Genomic DNA, 19,455 nt, shown 5'->3' with positions numbered 1-19,455 from the left:
CTTAGTTCTCTCCTCTGGTGCTTTCCTCATTCCTGCTTTGTGTTTCCGCATGTTAACAGAAACTTCTATAAAGCAGCTGGTGAAATCAAATGATCTTTCTCCTCTTTCTCCACCTGATGGGAAGCTCAGTCTGATAATCAAGGAGTATTGCAGCCATTTGAATGTAAACCTCGAGTAGTTTCATCAGTGACATGAAAGCCCTCTTTGCACTCTGATCCTTTAGGTGCCACAGTCTGGAACAGTCTGTCACTTGTTCTTCTGTTTCCCTGACATGTTTCATGTACATGTGTGTCTTAATCACAGTATAACCAGAAAGTTCTTGCTCAAAACAGAGACTCCAAAAAGTACATGCCCGCACACACTCGCACAGACACTATGCAAGACTCCACACAGTGCAGAGAGATATTGAAGACCTATTTCAGTGCACATCTTGTATGCAGATTTCCAGGCTAGTTAACAGCCCACCCTTACATTTCTGATTTTGGTGGAAGGGTTGGTGGGGGGAGGAAAGATTGAGGAAGTGAAGAAGTACAGAAGTTTTACATCAGATTGCATCTTGTATTGTGTATTGTGATTATGGTCCCTTGTAACCCCAGCGTTTGATGAATAATATGCACTGCAAGTCTGAGGTAATCGCCTTTATTTCTCTTCACGGTCAAGTATTATAATACAAGCATAACTATCTGAGTTTCACTCACCTCCATAACTCCTATAATAAGCAAGATTCAAAAAGGCATCAATTTGCTTTTCAAAGGAACGAGTTCTTAATCATTCTGGAGAAGATTTGAGTCACTGTAATCTTGAGTATAAATGATCCAACGAGAGCTTTAACTCAAAGCGACAAGATCCTGCCGATAACCCAGCACGGTTTTATATCAAACAATCACACCGAGACTCACGGACGTCAAAAAAAGAAGGGAGAGAATATTAGATTTCTGTAAGAGTCAGCCTGCTGTAGCCTAAAGCTAAGAGGCATAGGCTTTTTTTAATAGACAGATGAAAGTGGGAGGGAAATGAAAGATGAAAGGAGCGAAAAAGAGAAAGAGGTTGATGTGTTTTTACATGTGTGTGTTTGCGTGTGGCCTGTTTGGCCTCCTAACTGAGAGGAATTACCATGTGGAGATGGGAGGAGATGGATGCTTGAAAACATACCAGTCATCTTAAACAACACCAGTCATTGAAAAGCATGCGCAGCGAAAAATCTGATTTTCCTCTTGTCTTTTGAAAAAGTAATGTCAGATTGTCTCAGAACAGAGAAACACATCACTGTTTTATAATGTGTGTGTCCACGTCACAGTTGGAATGTCAGTGATCTGTAAATTGTATTCATTTGTTTTTTTGATTTAATAATTGATCATAAAACTGAAAACGTCTCTTTATAAAAAATGTCTTTGTGTGTGCTTCGCAGACCTGCGGTCATGGTGTGAAGGATGAAGGCTTTACCTGCGTGTTGTGCCCAAAGGGAAAATACTCCGGAGGGAAATATGAGATCTGCAAACGTCACACAGACTGTCATGCGCTTTACAGTGCCACTGTTCACATACCAGGAACTCCCGAACGCGACGCAGAGTGTGGACCCTGTTTACCTGGGTAAAGCACACTAACAAGCAGAGGCAACAGCCATTTAACACACAATGCAGGACACCTTTTAAATGATCACACAAAGAATCATTGAACGATTAAAATATACTCAGTGTTTTTCATTGGCTTCAGTTACTTAATCAATGTTAAATGGTAAATAAGACAAATGCATGCGATGAATTTCCATGTCATTATGGTCAGCTTCACCCATCTGTTATTCACTTTGCATTATAATAATAAGGTAGTGTGTCAATAAAAAAATAGCCTTTGTAGCCTTTTAAATACGCAAATGACATGTGAACTGTCACTTTTTTCCTGGTGCGTCTTCTTACATGTCCTTGTAAATACGTGTCCCATAAGAAAAACAGGTGCTTAAGCCTTAAAACATCTGGCTCAATGTTATATTTAAAAATGACTCGAACATTTGTTTGCCTCCAGTTTTAGCTGCTTAGTTTCTAAGTTCTTTTTACCTTTTCCTGATGCATTCCTGCATTTCTTGGCACACTACTGCCACCTATAGAACACTGACTGGTGTAAAACCAATGACATCACTCGAACAAATCGCCCTTTGCATGCAGACACAAGAAGAAGAAAGAATGGATCCAGGTGCTTTGTAGGACTAATTGTGATCAGAACTCCATAAAGTACATTTAAAAGCAGCCTGACACACAAAAGACATAAAAGAGTAGTCACGTGCAGTCTGAAAAAGAAAAGTACAGATCTTATGAAAATAAAATAAGCATGTGACTTTTTTAAAGAGACTTTTTTTTTTGCTTTGTTTTGTTTTTTTCTTAACAAGGTACTTAATCTGATCAAGGCAGATACAACAGACGTGGTTATTTTAGTTGGTAAGATCAACATTTCCCAGATGACTCATTCAGTCTAATTGTACACATCGCAGCCGTATACTGCTGTCTCCTGATAAATTTACAGAGATGGATAACTTTGCTATGGATGCCAGTTAATTCTGCCAAAGAAGGATATTTATGACAACTCATCTTTAGGCAAACAGACACGGCTGATTACGTCCTGAATGGATGTTCTACTCAAGCGTCGATTTACTGTACAGCATGCATTTTTAATATGATTCGCACTCGGATGCATTATTTAGCATGTGAATAGGCTGCCGTGCTCCATTCGGTTTCATACATCCTCTCGCTTTGTATGAATACACACTAAATCTTGCACTTTTCAATTTGCACATGGCAGTTGTCTTTGCAACCCCATGCCACATAAATATTAAGTCAATAAGGGGCTTTTAAATGTTGCCAGACCTTCCTCTCCTCCCTCTTCCTTATTTGCCCTTTGCATCATCAATCATGTTGTGTCGCCGCCGATAAATTGCTTGAGTTTATTTTTTTGTTTTTTTTTTCTATTCAATCATATTTCATTGGAAACATTTTTTTGGTTACATGTGGGCAATATAGCGATATATTATATAGTAGGTAGGAAATTCATAATTAGGGGATTTTTTAAGAAACATCCCACACTATCACAAGGAGTCTAATGTTGAAATCATCTCATCCTGTCATCGCCTGGATGATGATCTGCTGTCTTCTAATTTTCAAATTTAATTTGAAAAGCACCAAATCCCAATAAGACCTGCTAAAAAATTTATAATTTGTGGTGTTTTTCCAGTATAATAATTATTATTCTGTTAATAAATAAATCAATCAATTCTTTATTGACTGTCATGTATTGAAAAAAAACTGCTCATCATAAGTGAATAAGATGCCATTTTTTTATTCTCATGAACTGTTGGACTGAGTTTGCTGTTACGGTTATATTTAAAGTCCATTACAAACATCGAATCAGATGTCTCCTTATGTGTCTGCACAGCGAAGACCTCATATATGTGTTCTATATTAAACCATTACTTAATTATCTGCAATCATGTGTATTTATTCAGATATTTCACTTGTGCCCTGAAGCACAAATGATACACTACCTTCCTCTCTTCTTTCCCCCCACAGACGCTTCATAACTTCATAAATCTGTACCAAGCCACGCTTCGTGCCCTCAAGGCATCAATTATGTACATATCCTCACAGATTCAAACTTTTAACCTTCGCTGCTTCCACATACTTTTGAATCGTGTTGAACTTATAAGTGTCTTGAAACCCGGTTGTGTCTGAAAGTCTTGCGTTTCATACATTATGTGATTTCTCTATTTAGTTTTTCTCTTGCTGCCTTTGCTAAAGACACTTTGTGTTTTCCAGGTATTACAGGTTGGGGAACAGGTCAGAAAAGCCCTATTGGATGGTTTGCCATTCCTGCCAAAACGCACCACGCAACACCAAAGAATGTAAGTTTAGCTACTTTTTTCTTAATTTTTGCTCCATTTGTTTTCACGCATTTTTTTTAAATGTTATCTCCCAACTCTAAATTTTTTCTATCCATGCATACAACAACTATAAAAGCTACCAAACATTAAAGTTTTTTTTTCCTAAATGAAAGGAAGTACAATATGACAGTGGAAAAGCAGATGTCTGCCGTAAGCCTGTGCTCCATTTAAGGAAACAATTAAAGGTCAGAGGTTGTGTTGAGTTCTGCCAGACTCTCTGATGGATACAAGGAAGTTGTACGCCCACTCCCCCCCCGGATCAGTGCTTCTCTGGCTCCACAGGGCTGTTTGGCTGCTTATCAATAACATCGTTGCCTCACTGGTTATTCTGCTTACCTGACACTATATGCTATATATGTTTGTGTGTGAGTGTGTGTGTGTGCAAACTGTTGCTGCAATCACAGACATTTCTTGAGACTTGCAACACGGCGCATAAATCTTGAGCAGTCACATCTTCTTGTTTGTTTGACCGTCCTGAATTGGAGGCATAGTTGCTGTGTAGTGGATGTGTGATGTGTTGTGATATGCAAGCAGATTAATTGCTTTTTCATTGTACAATTGTCACAGAGTCTCTTGTGGGTTGTTTTCCTTTTTGCAAACTTTCAACAGTGCTAGTGTGTTTCTAATGATGAGCAGTGCTGAAGACGTTTGCAGTTCTGCTTTGCCCCCCATGTGTTCATCCAGATGTGGCAGATCAGAACATCAGCAGGATCTGAACTGCGTTTGTGACCCTGGCTGGTACATCCTGCTAAGCAAACGATATTCATTGTCCCATCATTGCTCAAAATCCCCTTTGAGTCGGAAACAATTTTTATTGTGTCATATTTAATGAGCGTGTTTTGAAAGATTGAAACCCCAAAAAGCAGCCTGGGCCTGCAGAGAAGAGGGTGTGAAGTGTGTGTGTGTGTATGTTGTGCTTGTTTCTGTGTGTAAGGATAAGCACTTGATTTTCAACAGCAACCTAATTGTCTCTCCCAGGCATGGAAATGAGTGATTGAGTGATGTTGTAAAGCAATGCAAATAAGATAAGATAAAGTGATGTGAATACTACAAAGAAATGGCAAATATAGCAAGTATTAAATCTCATTTAAAACCCTTTTCATTTAAACATTTTGCATTTCTCCTCATTTTGAAGACTGGAAAATACCTTTCGTTAGATAGGGGGATTGATAAACTCCTGTAGCTCAGCTTTTTATAGTATGGATGACTGTAAAAGGGTTACCAACTGCGTATTTCCTAAACCTTCCTACTTGTTATGCTTCAGCCAAGGTGGATCTAAGTTTTGATGTTGTGGCTTCTCTTTCAGCAATATTATGCAAAAAAATACCGGCTCGGCTTTATTAAACTCAGAGAAGCTGAAGCATGGCCAAAGGAAGAACCCATTAAATGTTGGTGCCGATCCAGATCATTCTTTTATATTTCAAGACAAGGCACTGGCCTCCAAATGCCCTTCTACTTTAAAGATTTTAACCATAACTCTAAGATATGTTTGGGATACCAAATCAGTTTAAAAAGCAAATAAATCAAGTCTTTAACAAACCTGACATGAATGTAAATCATGCAGTGTGGCTTCCTGGAGTTAGGTTGTTTAGACTGGATGAATTTTTCCCTACATTTTAAATCATGCACAATTTAATTACATCCCTTTGAATGAGGTCTTCAAAAATAATGTGCCCCCAACAGTAAATACGAAAGCTGGGAGTTCTCTTTGCTTAAGGTGAAGGCAGGCTGACACTTGCCATGTAATCTGTAAATTACCCTGGCTCCTGCCTCGCTCTGTGTGTGCGATAATTAAAACTTTGGCGGGTATGAGAAAAAAAAAAAGAAGAAAAAAAAAGATGATTAGCATGTTTGTGCTTGCGCTGATGCTACCCTTTGGCAGGCTGCTGATGAGTCTGTAGACGTTGCTCAATTTCTTCGGTCACCTTTTGATTTCTGTGTGCCGTTTCTCAAGTGAGCATAAATGCACTAAAAATAAAAAGATGGCATTTCCAGTGTCAACAGGGATCATAATGTTAATCTTTTTTGCCAACTCTGCTGTAAGAGGTGTCACCTCACACACTGCTGGGTAATTCTGCTCTTCTTAGTTTGTTGGGACCTAAGCAGTCAGATCGCCCAGCGAAATTATCAGTTTTTCAGCCTGGGTTCAGACTCCGAGACATGATTAAGAGATTAAACCACAAGACGCTAAAGAGAATTCCAGATCAGGCTCATATCCTTATCCAGAGAGTCTAAACAGATACCTCACGTTAATAACTTCAATCACAGGACACTGCAATCTGCGTGTGTGCATGTGTCTGTGTTTGTGTATGTGTGTGTTGATATGAGGCTCTGAGACCATGGGAAGTGGCAAGCCAAATGCCAACAAGGTCTATAGTATATCAGCTCGGTGAAAGGAAAGACTGATTAAAAGAGTTGATTTATGAGCTGCCATGAGTTTACGGCTCCATTAGGAAAGAGGAAAAGCAGCTGATGAATAATCCAGAAAGAGTCACAGTGAGAGGAGGCGAAAAGAGCAGGACAGATAGGAAACAGAGGGAAATCTGGACAGAGAGTTACTGCTTTGTGTCCACCCTGCCCAATGTAACAGTTTGTTTACTGCAGCGGGAGAAGGTCTGAAAGAAATAAAGTTTTACTGCTCCTAGCGCAGATGATTTTCTTTTGTGAAATGTTAGAGTTTGGAGAATGATCCAGTGCATTGCTTTTGAGGTCAATAAAATGCAAGGCCAAAGCTAACACACTGCCAGTAGTGAATGATGGGATGCAAACTTTGCCAATAACCAATGTCCATACCATGAAGCATCTGGGGTACCTCCCTTTTTGGAGAAATCTGAAACATTTACTCATTTATGGGGATGCAGGCCTCACCAGTCACCATTTCTTTGCTTGATCCTCAATATTTAAATAGGAAGTTTAAATATTAAATTATTAATTAAGTTATTTCAACTTAGCATAAAGCCTGAAGACAGACATTAGGTAACAAAAGCCACCCACAAATGGTGAAAGGATTCTAATACACCTAAAGTCTAAAGTGCCTTTAGGTGACTAATGTGATTTGTTGTTTTTATCTAAATAAAAATGAATTGAATTTGTTTAGTTTTCACTGAATACTTGAAGTAATGTGATTTCCGGGTCACGTGTGTTGAAATGCGTGGCGATGGACGTGAACTCCAAATTATCCATAAACGAGAATGTGTGTGTTATAGCCGCAGTTAACGAAGTAGACTGAATTACGACACTCAGCCTGTCTCTGTGTGTGTTTGTGTTTGTTTCCCAGGCATGCAAACCAACAAACCGAAAGAAAAAACAATATTTCACAGTGGTAGCACAACTGTGTTCCCTTCTGTAATTAAAGGTATACACAAATACACACAAACGCAAATATCATCCTCTGTCTCATCAATCATCCATTCTTTCTCTTTCTCTCTCTCGTTTCTCACAACACATAACTTTACATCATTGCCTCCATCTTTCAGATTCCCACGGACAGGGTCACCTGGCAACAGCTCTCATTATCGCCATGTCGACCATTTTCATCATGGCCATCGCCATTGTTCTCATCATCATGTTTTACATCCTGAAGGCCAAACCGAATGGCCAGGGTGAGACGAATAAACAAACACGCGCGCAAAATCTCATCTGAAAAGTAGATGTTTGCGTTTTTTGTGATATTTATAATGAGCGCGTGTGTTTTTTGGCAGCGTGCTGCTCCGGACAGGTTGTGAAAGCAGTGGAGGCTCAGACCAACAAACAGGAAGACAAGAAAGACGTCCCTGGTGAGACAGGCTGCGCACACTCTACAATTAATGACACGAACACTGTTATTATTGTTTGAGATGTTTTTTTTCCACTCTCATAATTGGTAGTAAAAAACAATTAATTTGTTTACATGTGTGCTAGTATCCCGCTTATGACCCTTATAATGGTTTTGATTATACATTGCGATGTTTATGGGAAATATGAGTAATATACTTGCATAAACAACTGTAACATTTTCCACATTTTTGGCCATGTGTAAAGATGCAGACACACTTTTGACCCCATCTTGCGTATCCTCTCTCGCTCTCTCTTTCTTTCTTTGTTTTAATTGGATAATGGCTTGGATTGAAAACAAGTCAAACAAGTTGACATTTTAAGGCAGAAAAATACAAATACAATACATGTGTTCAATACATGTTTTTAATAACTAGGATACTAGGAAGCCAGTGAGGAACTCTCCACTTCAAGCATATGTGCCACAAATTTGGCTTTCAACTCTAAGGCCACATAAAGTTGGTGCTTTTTTCCCCCCTTTTCTTTTTGTTCTTAAAACCAACGTCAGCTGTGCTTAAGAAGAAAAGTAGCTGCAGTTACCGGCATCATTCAGAGTACTTAGTTAATATAGACGCAATTATAAGCTAATATACCACAAGATATTTCTTCCACAATCTATTACAAGAGGATAGTTCCCTGTCCTGAAGGGTAGAAACAAAATAACTACGAGCATACATTTACTTTGTGACATTAGGGGTTGTTTATGCGCCGACCATCTGTTTTTCTTCTCTAACTTTCTCATTGTTTTCATATCTGTAAAAGTAAACAGGCCGACAGTCACTAACTGATCATTACCATGTTTCCATAAACTCCCCTCACATGTTGCACATTTTCAAAAGCTTAGCCCACAAAATATATACTCGATAAAGTTAAATCAAACTTAAAAAGCGCGCTTCAAATAGCACAAAGACACACAAATGTACATGATTAGAGAAACAAGAGCAACTCTAATTAGCATTTTTTCCACTCTTAGCTTTAAAGACTATAAGATGACTCAAAAAATAGTTGCGATGACACGAATGCGTTCAGCAGTCAGCGGAAGTATGAATAGAAACCACGCGGCAGCACTAAATCCTGCAGAAAAAAACCCTTACAAACCTTAATTCAGGTAAATGAGTGACTGGCTTTGTCAAACCAAACACCGAATGTTATCTTTGGACAAGGTGTCCACACATGTATTACCCAAAGCTTTATTGAAGCGCTCTGGGCTCAGCTGATAATGATTTTTCTTTTTGATTGAAGTTAGACATTGCAGTCTGTTCTGCAACCATTACATACTGAAGAAGAAAAAAAAGTGTTTCCTTGTATTTGAAGAGCGCTTGGAGCAGCTTCCACATGTGAATTATAGGACACATGTTAAAATCTGTCCTGCAACCAGTGCAGTGCTGACCATGTGTCATCAAACAAACTGTATCATCTCATCAGATCTAATAGAATCCTGTATAAATGTTAATACTCTGCTGTATTTATGTGCACACATACAATTTGGAGCGTTATGTTTTCAAATGCAGCTGTGTGCTTTTACACTTTATGTGTGTGTGTGTGTGTGTGTAGGCTGATAGACGTGCAGCGTGATGAATACATCATGGTGGAATGCAAAAGCTTCTAGAGACGAAGTCATACGTTGCTTTAGGCGCCGTTTTTCATGACAATGATGCTCTGTTCGATTTCAATCCCAGACTGGCTGAATAACCACTTACATGTGGTGTAAATGAGAACACACACACACTCACACAGTTACTGTATCACTGGCCACAGACACATTAAAACTTAAGACGTGATAGGTTAAAAAAGAAAAAAAAAGTGGTTAGAGAGTCATTAAAGCTAAATGTCTTCATTGTTAGTTAATTTTGGGTTATTGTAATTGGCTGGGTCAGTGCGAGTCTGTGAATGCACTCTGGATGACTGGTGTGTGTATTTGGGAGACAAGCCCATTGCTTGGAGCTCTACCGGTGCTATCTGCCACTCATGTAGACACTGACTTAATAAGGCTCCAAGATGAAAGACACAGGCGCTTTATTTCACACACACCCTTACACACACACACACACACACACACACACACACACACACACACACACACACACACACACACACACACACACACACACACACACAGGGCTTGTTCCACTTTGGTATTCACTCATTATGCTGTCTATCCCTATCAGTGTCCATGATGTAAGTGTAATTTAATATAATATCCGCTGTAATCATTTTTATGTATTACTCCAAGTGCAGTTCCGTTTTAAGGAAAAAAAGCTTTTAGCCTCAGGAACCCATGTTCATATTTATATTCTAATTGATGCCAATGTGGATTAAAAATTGCTCGTTTGATGCAGTCAAAAAAAGCTGACAAAAGTGGATTGGTGCGCTTTTCTTTTTAGTTTGGGGCTTGTGGATCACTTGTGTGTTCGTAACGAATTTTTGTCGATGATATTTTTGGGTTTGTTTGGTGAATAATGTGTCTCGACACCATGTACTGTAGCACACTTGATGTCTTATGGTCACTGAGGTTTTCTGTGTGTCTCTTGGTTTTCTTATTCTGAAAACACCAGTAATCCTGTGCGCTCTCTCTTTTGTTGTCGCAGACAATGTGGTGATATTCTCAGAGAAAGATGAGTTCGACAAACTGAAAGCTCCTCCTCAGAAGACTGTGAAAAGGTGAGAGAAGAGTCTGACTCACTGGCCTACTTCAGCCTGAGTGCACAAATAGGTTCAGACAAAATGAAAAGCTTCTCTGTGATTGCTGGTAAAAAAAAATCCAGGCAGCTTAAAGTTTTAGGCAGCAAAAAACTGAAAGCGTGATCCGGTAAGAACTGACATGCAGCTTGTTATGAGCTCAGCTACACTGGGTCTGCAAAAGATGAAGGGTTCCACACACACGTGCATGATTTTAGGGATTTAGATCAAGGCGATAAACAAAAGACTTTATTTTATCCAGTGAGATCTTTATAACCAAGGCTATAATAGAAAATCTGCTACAGTACAATCAATCAATCACATGGCAGCAACTAAATGGATTTAGGGATTTAGACATGGTCAAGACAAGCTGTTGATGTTCAAACTGAGCATCAGAACGGGGAAGAAAGGTCATTTAAGTGACTTTGAAGGTGGCGTGGCTGTTGATGCTAGATGGATTAGTGTGAGTAGTTCAGAAATTGCTCATCTACTTGGATTTTCCTACACAAGCATCTCTAGATTTTTGCAGAGAATGGTCTGAAAAAGAAAAATATTCAGTGAGTGGCATCTCTCTGGCTGAAAATGAGTTTTTGATGCCAGAGAGGAAAATCGCCTGACTGCTTCGAGCTGACAGGAAGGCAACGGTAACTCAAATAACTACTTGTTAAAACCAAAGTATGCAGAAGAGCATCTGTGAATCCACATGTCAAGTCTTGAAGCAGAGGAATTACAGCAGCAGAAGTACCATGGTGTACCTATATCCTGATGGCCGCTAGAAGCGCGGTAACATATCACAAATAGTCTCAAACTTGTGTTAAACATGACAATGAGTTCACTGCACTCAGATCATCTCTAAAGTCACCAGATCTCAATCCAATAGAGCATCCTTGGGATGTGGTCGAACACGAGATTCATATCACGGACTGAAAAAAGCTGAAAATTTGCAGCAACTGCATGCTGGCCTGTCAAGATGGGCCGAAGTCTCTGAATGTTTCAAACAGCTTGTTGAATCTATGCAAAGTATTAAAGCAGTTCTGAAGGCAGAAGAGGGTCCAATCTGGTACTAGCAACATGAAACTAAGAAAGTTGGCAGCGATAGTATTTTAAATACATTATTAATTACAATAATGATTAGACAAATGAGTTTAAATGGATCTGCTGAATGTTTATTGACTTTTTTTACTGTATGAAATTTCTATAAAACAGCAAAAAGGGTCTTGTAATTTTATTATACTGAGGTTATAGAAGCCAAACATATCCAGTGGACATAAGCAGAAAAATTATCACATTTAGGAAAATAAGTTCAAAAAAGGAATAATAAGGTATGAAAGAATAACTGCCAACCCATTTACTCCTAAATTGTAAATGAACAAACTTGTGTGTGGTCTTCAAACCAAAATACTTTTATCTTCCAAGCGTAACACTATCCATAGATGAAATGTGCAAATGTTGGTGACTTCAGGATAACTGTGCTAAATGTATCGCTAATAATGTATATGTCCACTCACTGTTAGGCACACCCACTGTGACTTTCTTAACCACACGAAGTAGAATTACTTTTTTACTTTCATAAATTTTTACTTTATGGCAAATGCAGATTCATTAGATTTCACATGTGTACCCAATGAAGAGGCGACACTCTCTGAATGTGCGTTATATGTTTGTGTATACTAATGTGTGCGTTTGCATTTGTATTTGGTGCCGTAGACTCAACAAAGAGAATCTTTAATCAGTATTCTGGAACGTGCCCATAATTAAGCGACCACAAAACAAGTCACTGCAGTTTTGTCCTGTATATACATACACATATGTGTAGTGTTCAAAACACATTCATTTCTGGTTTTTCTTTGTCTTTTTTTTTAATTTAGTAGAAAGCCATTATGTGGCTTTGGAGAAGGCAAAGGAGGTGGGTTTGGAGGGGGATGTGAGGGCTACAGATGAGCCCTGAAGTCTGGCAAATACTGAGAGACAAACAGAGAGGGTAGTTGTTAAGCGGGATAGGGGTATTTATTCCAGGCCTCATCTTAAACCACCACCAGGTAAAATCATGTCCTGGCAGACAACAAAAGAACGACAGTTTTCTTACCTTCCTCTTTCACCTACATCTTGTTCCGCATGTGAGGACAGTGCTGCTGGTGGCTAATGTGCATAAAGCATACAGTACTGCACGCAAAGTTACAATGAAGCACTGTGTTCAGATGTTACAGTGCTCGTAGTCAGCACGCTTAGATTGATAATACTGAGACGGGTGTAAATTAGAGAATAAAAGAGCCACACATATGCACACACACACTCCACAGCATAAATAGTGTGGTACAGCAGCATGCCAGAGGATGTGCTAACTCACTGCATTAGCTGCCAGAGTGGGTGTAAGATGTCTGGGAAACAATGCCATGTTGTGTGTGTGTGTGTGTGTGTGTGTGTTTAGAAGATGAGTCCAGGACATCGAAACAATGGCATTCTGTAAGTATCTCTGTCAAAAAAAAGCGCTTTTGCGAGAAAATCCAGAGCAGAGAGAGAAAGAGGGAGAGGAGCGGTATTAAAATGATATTACATAGTATCATATTTTAAAATGCCCTGCTTATTTCAGTCAATCACAGGAACTGCTTAGAAACATCAGCAACAAAACAGCATTCTTCTCTGATTCCTGCTACGTTTGCAAAGACAAAAGTCATTCTTTGGGTGTTAGTTGTCACCATTTGCATGTTAATGTAATAGTGTTACAGCAGGCAGGGCAGAATTGCTCTGACTGCAACAAAAGAGTGGCTTTTTATGCGTGAAAAGCAGCGTTCAAGTGTAAACGTGCAGTCGCCAGTTTACTTGGCATACCCAGCTACAGCTAGGGCAGCTCAGTACATTTACCTTATCTTATTTATTATGTCATTAAATAAAAAGAACAGCAGCTTGCTATAGAGCAATTCGGCGGGATGAGGCAGAGTAGGTGAAATTAAGTTGAATAAATGTGATTTTTTTTTTTTAGGGAAAATTCAAAACAAATAGCTGATTTTCCATTTATTAAATAAAAATGTTTTATGATTACTGATCGCTAAAAACACTGCATGGTGGTGAGGCAGTGAACTTTCCTTCACCTCTGAAGTAAGGCATGCCAGAAAAAGTCATAGAGACTAGAAATTGAGAAATAGAACTGCCCGCAGGTAAATAAATCCACCAATCACTGTCTCTGAAGTTCACAGAAATAACTAATCCTCACCAGGAACTAGTGAGGTGGGTTAACCCTTTAAACTTTGTACACCTTAAGCAAACTGCATTTGTGTTTATTATTAAGGCATTGAGGTGTTGGTGGACACCTCTGTAGCTTAGAGGTGCCCGCTTCTAATCCACTGAGGACTGCTGACTGTGGTCTTGCGACTGCATACCATATACTCACATTTTAAATACCTGCAAATATGAGTATCATCGACCTATGTATGCATACTTACGTATGTGTTTATATTTGCAGTGAAAATGATGCATCTTCAGAAAATGAGCAGCTGTTGAGCCGCAGCATCGACAGCGACGAGGAGGCGGGAACAGAAAAGCAGGGCTCGGCAGAGACCACTAACCTCGACCCTAACCTGTGCCTGGTCAACCTAGGCAACAAACCCGACCTCTGCCTGCTCTCCCTGGGGCTCTTGGACCGTGGCCGCGTATGCAATGGCACCCCAGGCATCGCAGCCAGTCAGACTAACATCCCGAGTCCCAACCACATGAACAATGTCAACCGCATCGCAAGCAGCAACCACATCAGCAGTGTGAATGGGATCAACAACAACAATAAAACCCCAGGGGTAGGAAGACGAGGCCTTTATAGTGGAGAAAAAAAATCTGATTATGAACAGATTCTCAGTTAAGTATCATCTTGGGATAACGTTTTTTTTTTCTAATTCACAGATGCTACAGAGTCGGAGGAAAAAGATTCTAGATCTGTATGCCAGAGCCTGCAATGCGACTGAGGGTAAATCTGTCACTTAGAGGAAAATATCCTCTGTAACAAGTTTTATCATCAACAACATGTGGGATGGTTTCACAGTTTTCTGGTGACAACCTGTGACCCTCGAACTCTACTCCATAAAATAAAGCTAAATAACAAAAAAATAATTCAATATTAATTTATATATATGAGTTTTTTGTGCCATACTTTCTGTATTTTTTTTGCAATTTATTGCTTAAAAATTAATTGTGCAATTTATCAGATATTTGAGAGGAAATAAATATCACACTGATTATGTAAAAGTCTCAAAAACTCATAAAAACCGATATGATAAAATAGGTTTTAAGGGGTTAATGGCATCTACAGGTCCACTGAACCTTTGAATGAAAGTTTTGAAACAAGCTTATTTGTCTCTACCCAGGCCTCAGCCCCACAGAGCTTCCCTTTGACTGCCTGGAGAAGGCCAGCCGCATGCTGAGCTCCTCCTACAGCAGCGACGCCGCCGTGGTGAAGACTTGGAGGCACCTGGCTGAGAGTTTTGGACTGAAGCGCGACGAGATCGGCGGCATGAGCGACGGCCTGCAGCTCTTCGAGAGAGTTAGCACGGCGGGCTACAGCATCCCCGACCTACTTACTCGCCTGGTGCAGATCGAAAGGCTGGATGCCGTGGAGTCGCTCTGTGCAGATGTGCTGGGCAGTAGCGAGGGGGCAGCAGTGGCTGGACGGCAGGGAATTGGCAGTTTTCACAGCCAGTTAGTGTGTCCTTCTCCCTGCCCATCTCCATCCCATCGCTGCGCCAGTGTTTAAATAAGAAGTGAAGCAGAAACATAAGAGACTTAGAGACTTGATTGCCTTACAGTACACATGTATGTACGGACATTTACTGCTCTGACAAGGAGGAAAGCACATTTAAATACACACGTTACCCCATTAGATGAAGAATGTCGATGGACTTTAGTGTCCACAATCCTTTTTTTCTTTTATGTATAAAAGCTAATAGTTTGAAAAACACTTTCTCTCTTTCAAAGTGTTTGAAAGAGAGAGCAAAATCAAAGGCCTCAGATTCACATTAACCTCAAGTTTGCCATTTCAAATAATTTCTCTTTTGCAAGAATATAAGAATCAGAATTAGCTCCCATTTTGATAGATTCTTGACTTTCATAAATGCAACACTTTAGTAAAAAATCATGTGGAAAGCCTGTGCGCTGGATGCACAGTTCTTTTTTTTCCTAAACATTTTTTTTAAGAAATCACCAGGAAAAGATGAAATGGCATGCTAATGGAAAGTCACTGGAAAGTGGCAGACTGAGGATGCCTTCCTACTGGCTCACTCACTTAAGTTTCTCACCAAAGCCTTGCCGCAGTGACATAACCAGACGTTTGCATCCATATACAGAAAGCGATCTGGTGTGACCGCAGCATGAGCGAACATTCATAACTCAGTCATGTCTTAAAACAGGAAAAACGGCTGATTAGAGCAGTCATTGTGTCTGAGTGGAAAACATCCTTCAGCTCAGCTCGGCTTACATTTGGTAAACCTGCTTGCGAACTCTGGAAGTTTGTGGACGCCCTGGCGTCTCTCCCTAAACCGTGGAGTCACCAGCAAACACACAACAGTGTGCTAGAGTGGATTGTGATATTTTTATTCTGGAGGATCAGTTTTGGGTTGACTTTGCACTCTTGTTTACTTTAAAACACCGACCGGATTTATTCATTGATTAACATATGTGTGGTAAATGTGGAAACACTGATCACAAGCAGATGTTGTGTATGGAAAAGTTCAACCAAGCACCTCACAAAAAAAAAAGAAAACCCCCAAAACACATGGACTCGTTTTAGGTGGTGTGTTCAGTGTTTCAGCTTTAATCCCATACACTGAATGAACACTACTCCGCTGCCTGTACTCCATCTAAGCACGTGCGTCCGCAGTCCACCGCCTACAAGTTTAACACACATCTCTCACATACTCTCTTACTTCACGTACTTCCTTAGCAATGACCCATTCTCTGACCCCCCTCCACCTCAAATATTCGCCCTCTTCCATCTTATACCCCAATACTGTGGTCTAGTGCTGCCGCCAGCCCTAATTATTTGGCGTGTGGCTCCCCATGCCCCTAATAGGCTGAAGTGTTGCGGTTTACAGAGCGGGTGTAAAGTGCCTGTGATTTCCAGCACCTAATTAAGCATTTAGGGACACTTAACCACTGAAAGCCCAGTGGAAAAGCTATAAAATCACTGCATTAAAAAGAGCAGTGCCAGGCCAGAGGAATGACTAAATGCCTCCGGGGTTGCTGCGCTGTCAACGGTGAGACGGTGCAGTCGGTTGCGGTGGAGGTAGCACTACAGTTGTGTCCTATAACGTCTGGTCTTATTCAGCTCTTGTGGTTAGCTCAGTCATGCTCACACACAGGATTATAGCTCGCCTCTCCCCGATGGGACCAATATAGCAAACAAGATCAGCATGCAGTTGTGTGAGTTCTGGAAAGCAGCTGAAGCCACTTAGGTGCTGTACGTACAGTAAATAAACTGTGGGTCTGTTAAGCATCTGATTGAACCTTTTTAAAGACCTGCATTTTAATGATCCCCTGAAGTCCATTATAAGTGATGTTAACAGTTAACATGCTGTAGGTTGACTCTGCTGCTTCCTGCAGAATTTAAGCTTCCAAACTTAACCACGCAGTGCCGAAACTGGCTTTGATCTCATTTCTCGGGAATGGAGCGGATCTTCATCTGATACCTGATGTTGTCTGGGTAATCTGCCATGACTGATAAGCACAGACTTTTTTCTTTCCTAAAGCTCGTTGTTCCCATTTTACATGCCAACCTGGAGCTGGACTCCATTATTTTAAATTTATTTACATTTATGCTTATCAAGTATGACTCCAGAATCTGCTTGTTCTTGATTTAAAGCTTACAATTAAATGTACTGCTTTATTAGAGCTTGACTGTCATCATCAAATCCACTTCAGTTCACAAATATTCTTTTTGAATTGTAATATGCTGTTGATAGATTTTTAAAAAGAAAAAAAAATAGTGAGTCAGTGGACTGAAGTGCAGCCTGTTTTAAGACAAATTTTGTATGACATGTAATATGCTGACATAATAACAAGCAGAAGCCAAACATGAATTACTTACCTCAGTAGCACATGCAGTATAGTAGAGCATGTAAAAACACACAAACTCTTTTACAGAACCAAAGTGTCGCTGTATATATAACTTATTATTGTACATAAACTATATCTTATTAAAGATGTATGGCTGAAATGGCATGGTATTTTAATCTGTTTGTGTATTTATTGGTTTGTCCTTATGCAGCGTTCAGAACTCAGGAGAATGAAACCAGATTTGAAGGTAGATGGTTATTTATAACCGAGCTATAGGGCGCAGTATACTTGTGATCACAGTATATGTTGGATGAATGTGTATTTTGTGCTTTTGCCTGGTATGTTGGACCCTTCATAGACTAGCAGCCTGTCCAGGGGTGTAAAACCACATCTTGTCCTGTGGCAGCTTAGAGACTCTCTTCAGTATAAAACGAGAGAAATCATCACAGAGATCGTCTTTACCCATTTTTTTCCCTTAGGATGACATTACCCCAATCTGCAGGGCACAAGGTGGCACTGAGCAGCTGGATGGGAGCTGAAAATTATCCATTCATCTGTTCTCCTTCGCTTATCCTTAAATTATATGATACACATATCCCATGTATTAATTTTAGTCACCAGAGCTTAGCTCACATGAACCCTTTTTTGACCAGCCTGTCAGGGAGCTCTCACTAGAACCATCTTCAAAAGGGGAATGGCTTTTGTGAGCATGAAGTTCCAATGAACTTCTAAAATCTATACAAAGGTGCATTGAAGATCTGCTCTGTGAGAGAACGCTTTACTAAGGGACTTTACATTGATATTTCTTTTAATATATCACCTATACAGATGTGGCACAGGAGTAAGAAAATACAAATAAAGTATTCAGTTTGGATTCTAACTTATCATTATTACTTTATAATCTACAATAGTCAATACACAGACTGAGTATAAATAAAAAGAGTACCATATGTGTCATGAATCATGTCAGAAATGAATGACATATAGGGTGGTAAATAACCCATAAATTTCTTCATCACAGATGGCTGTTAGTCAGCCGTTACTGCTGACACTGTGACACTGACAGGGTTGGTTAATGGCTTGAAAACACCAAATGGAAAATCACTAATCGCAGCATTTTCCACTTCATTCAACATTAAATTAAAGGTCATTAAATGTGACATATTAACTAGACGGTTAGACAAATGAAAGATGATTTTATTGGGAAAAGACCTTAGGACAAGACAACACAATGAGTTCGACTCATTATATCTCTCCCTCAAATGTTTGATCTTTCCCACTTGCTTTCTACTGCTAACCAAAGTACTGTTTTCTTTATCGGGATAATTACTTCTTATTATCATGCCGCACTACAAGGTATTTCTTTTAATCACTAGTTCTTACCAAAGTATGAAGAATACAAACTCTTGTGATCTTTGCATTTGCGTCATCCTTCCAGTTTGAGAACATTTAGATAATGTAACCTGACCTGCAAAAACACAGATCTAAGTATAGATGATACCTGCAAGAACGATTCTCTATCCACGTGGCATTATCCTCTGCAGTGGCAGTCATCACCTCTGCACACATTTCTGTTATCAGGCTTTTGCTTAGTGTGGGTGTGTGCCAGAATTTGAATAGACCTCAGTCTAACAATAAAGTGTGTGTGTGTGTGTGTGTGTGTGTGTGTGTGTGTGTGTGTGTGTGTGTGTGTGTGTGTACGCTGGAATGGGATCTTAAGGCTGGTTGAAAGACAAAAAAACCCAAAACAAAACAAAACAAAACAAAAAAAAAAAACTCTGGCTGGCAGTGGAAACAAGCCGATGCTGCTTTGGGGCATCGGGGATGCATTGAGGTCTCTCTCTCATCTAGTCTCAAATACTCAAAATTGACCACAAATAGTCCTTCCCACTAAATATGCCTTCCAGTCCTCACACATACACACAGTAGGTACACGTGGGTAGTAGTGAGGAGGGGTGTGTTTGTCTTCAGGGGCTGTTACTGCATCTAAAGCACTTGGCATG

At 39.8% G+C, this 19,455-nt stretch overlaps 1 protein-coding gene across 2 annotated transcripts in view; it reads left to right on the top strand.

The window, feature by feature from the left end:
• edar (ectodysplasin A receptor) overlaps window positions 1-17,617 on the top strand; it is a 34,694-nt gene extending 17,077 nt beyond the window's left edge. For both annotated transcript variants that reach the window (XM_082509423.1, XM_082509422.1), the window contains exons 4-12: window positions 1,409-1,590; window positions 3,801-3,886; window positions 7,203-7,280; window positions 7,402-7,527; window positions 7,627-7,701; window positions 10,327-10,399; window positions 13,878-14,205; window positions 14,309-14,372; window positions 14,770-17,617. In XM_082509423.1, the coding sequence (XP_082365549.1) occupies window positions 1,409-1,590; window positions 3,801-3,886; window positions 7,203-7,280; window positions 7,402-7,527; window positions 7,627-7,701; window positions 10,327-10,399; window positions 13,878-14,205; window positions 14,309-14,372; window positions 14,770-15,155 (1,398 nt within the window). In that variant the 3' untranslated portion in view covers window positions 15,156-17,617. The remainder of the gene's footprint in view (window positions 1-1,408; window positions 1,591-3,800; window positions 3,887-7,202; window positions 7,281-7,401; window positions 7,528-7,626; window positions 7,702-10,326; window positions 10,400-13,877; window positions 14,206-14,308; window positions 14,373-14,769) is intronic.
• Window positions 17,618-19,455: the final 1,838 nt, after the last annotated feature.

The sequence above is a fragment of the Aulonocara stuartgranti genome (assembly GCF_965226115.1).
Source record: "Aulonocara stuartgranti genome assembly, chromosome: 16".
NCBI lineage: Eukaryota > Metazoa > Chordata > Actinopteri > Cichliformes > Cichlidae > Aulonocara > Aulonocara stuartgranti.
The sequence above is the reverse complement of the archived record's forward strand: the minus strand, read 5'-3'. Positions and strand labels throughout refer to the sequence as shown.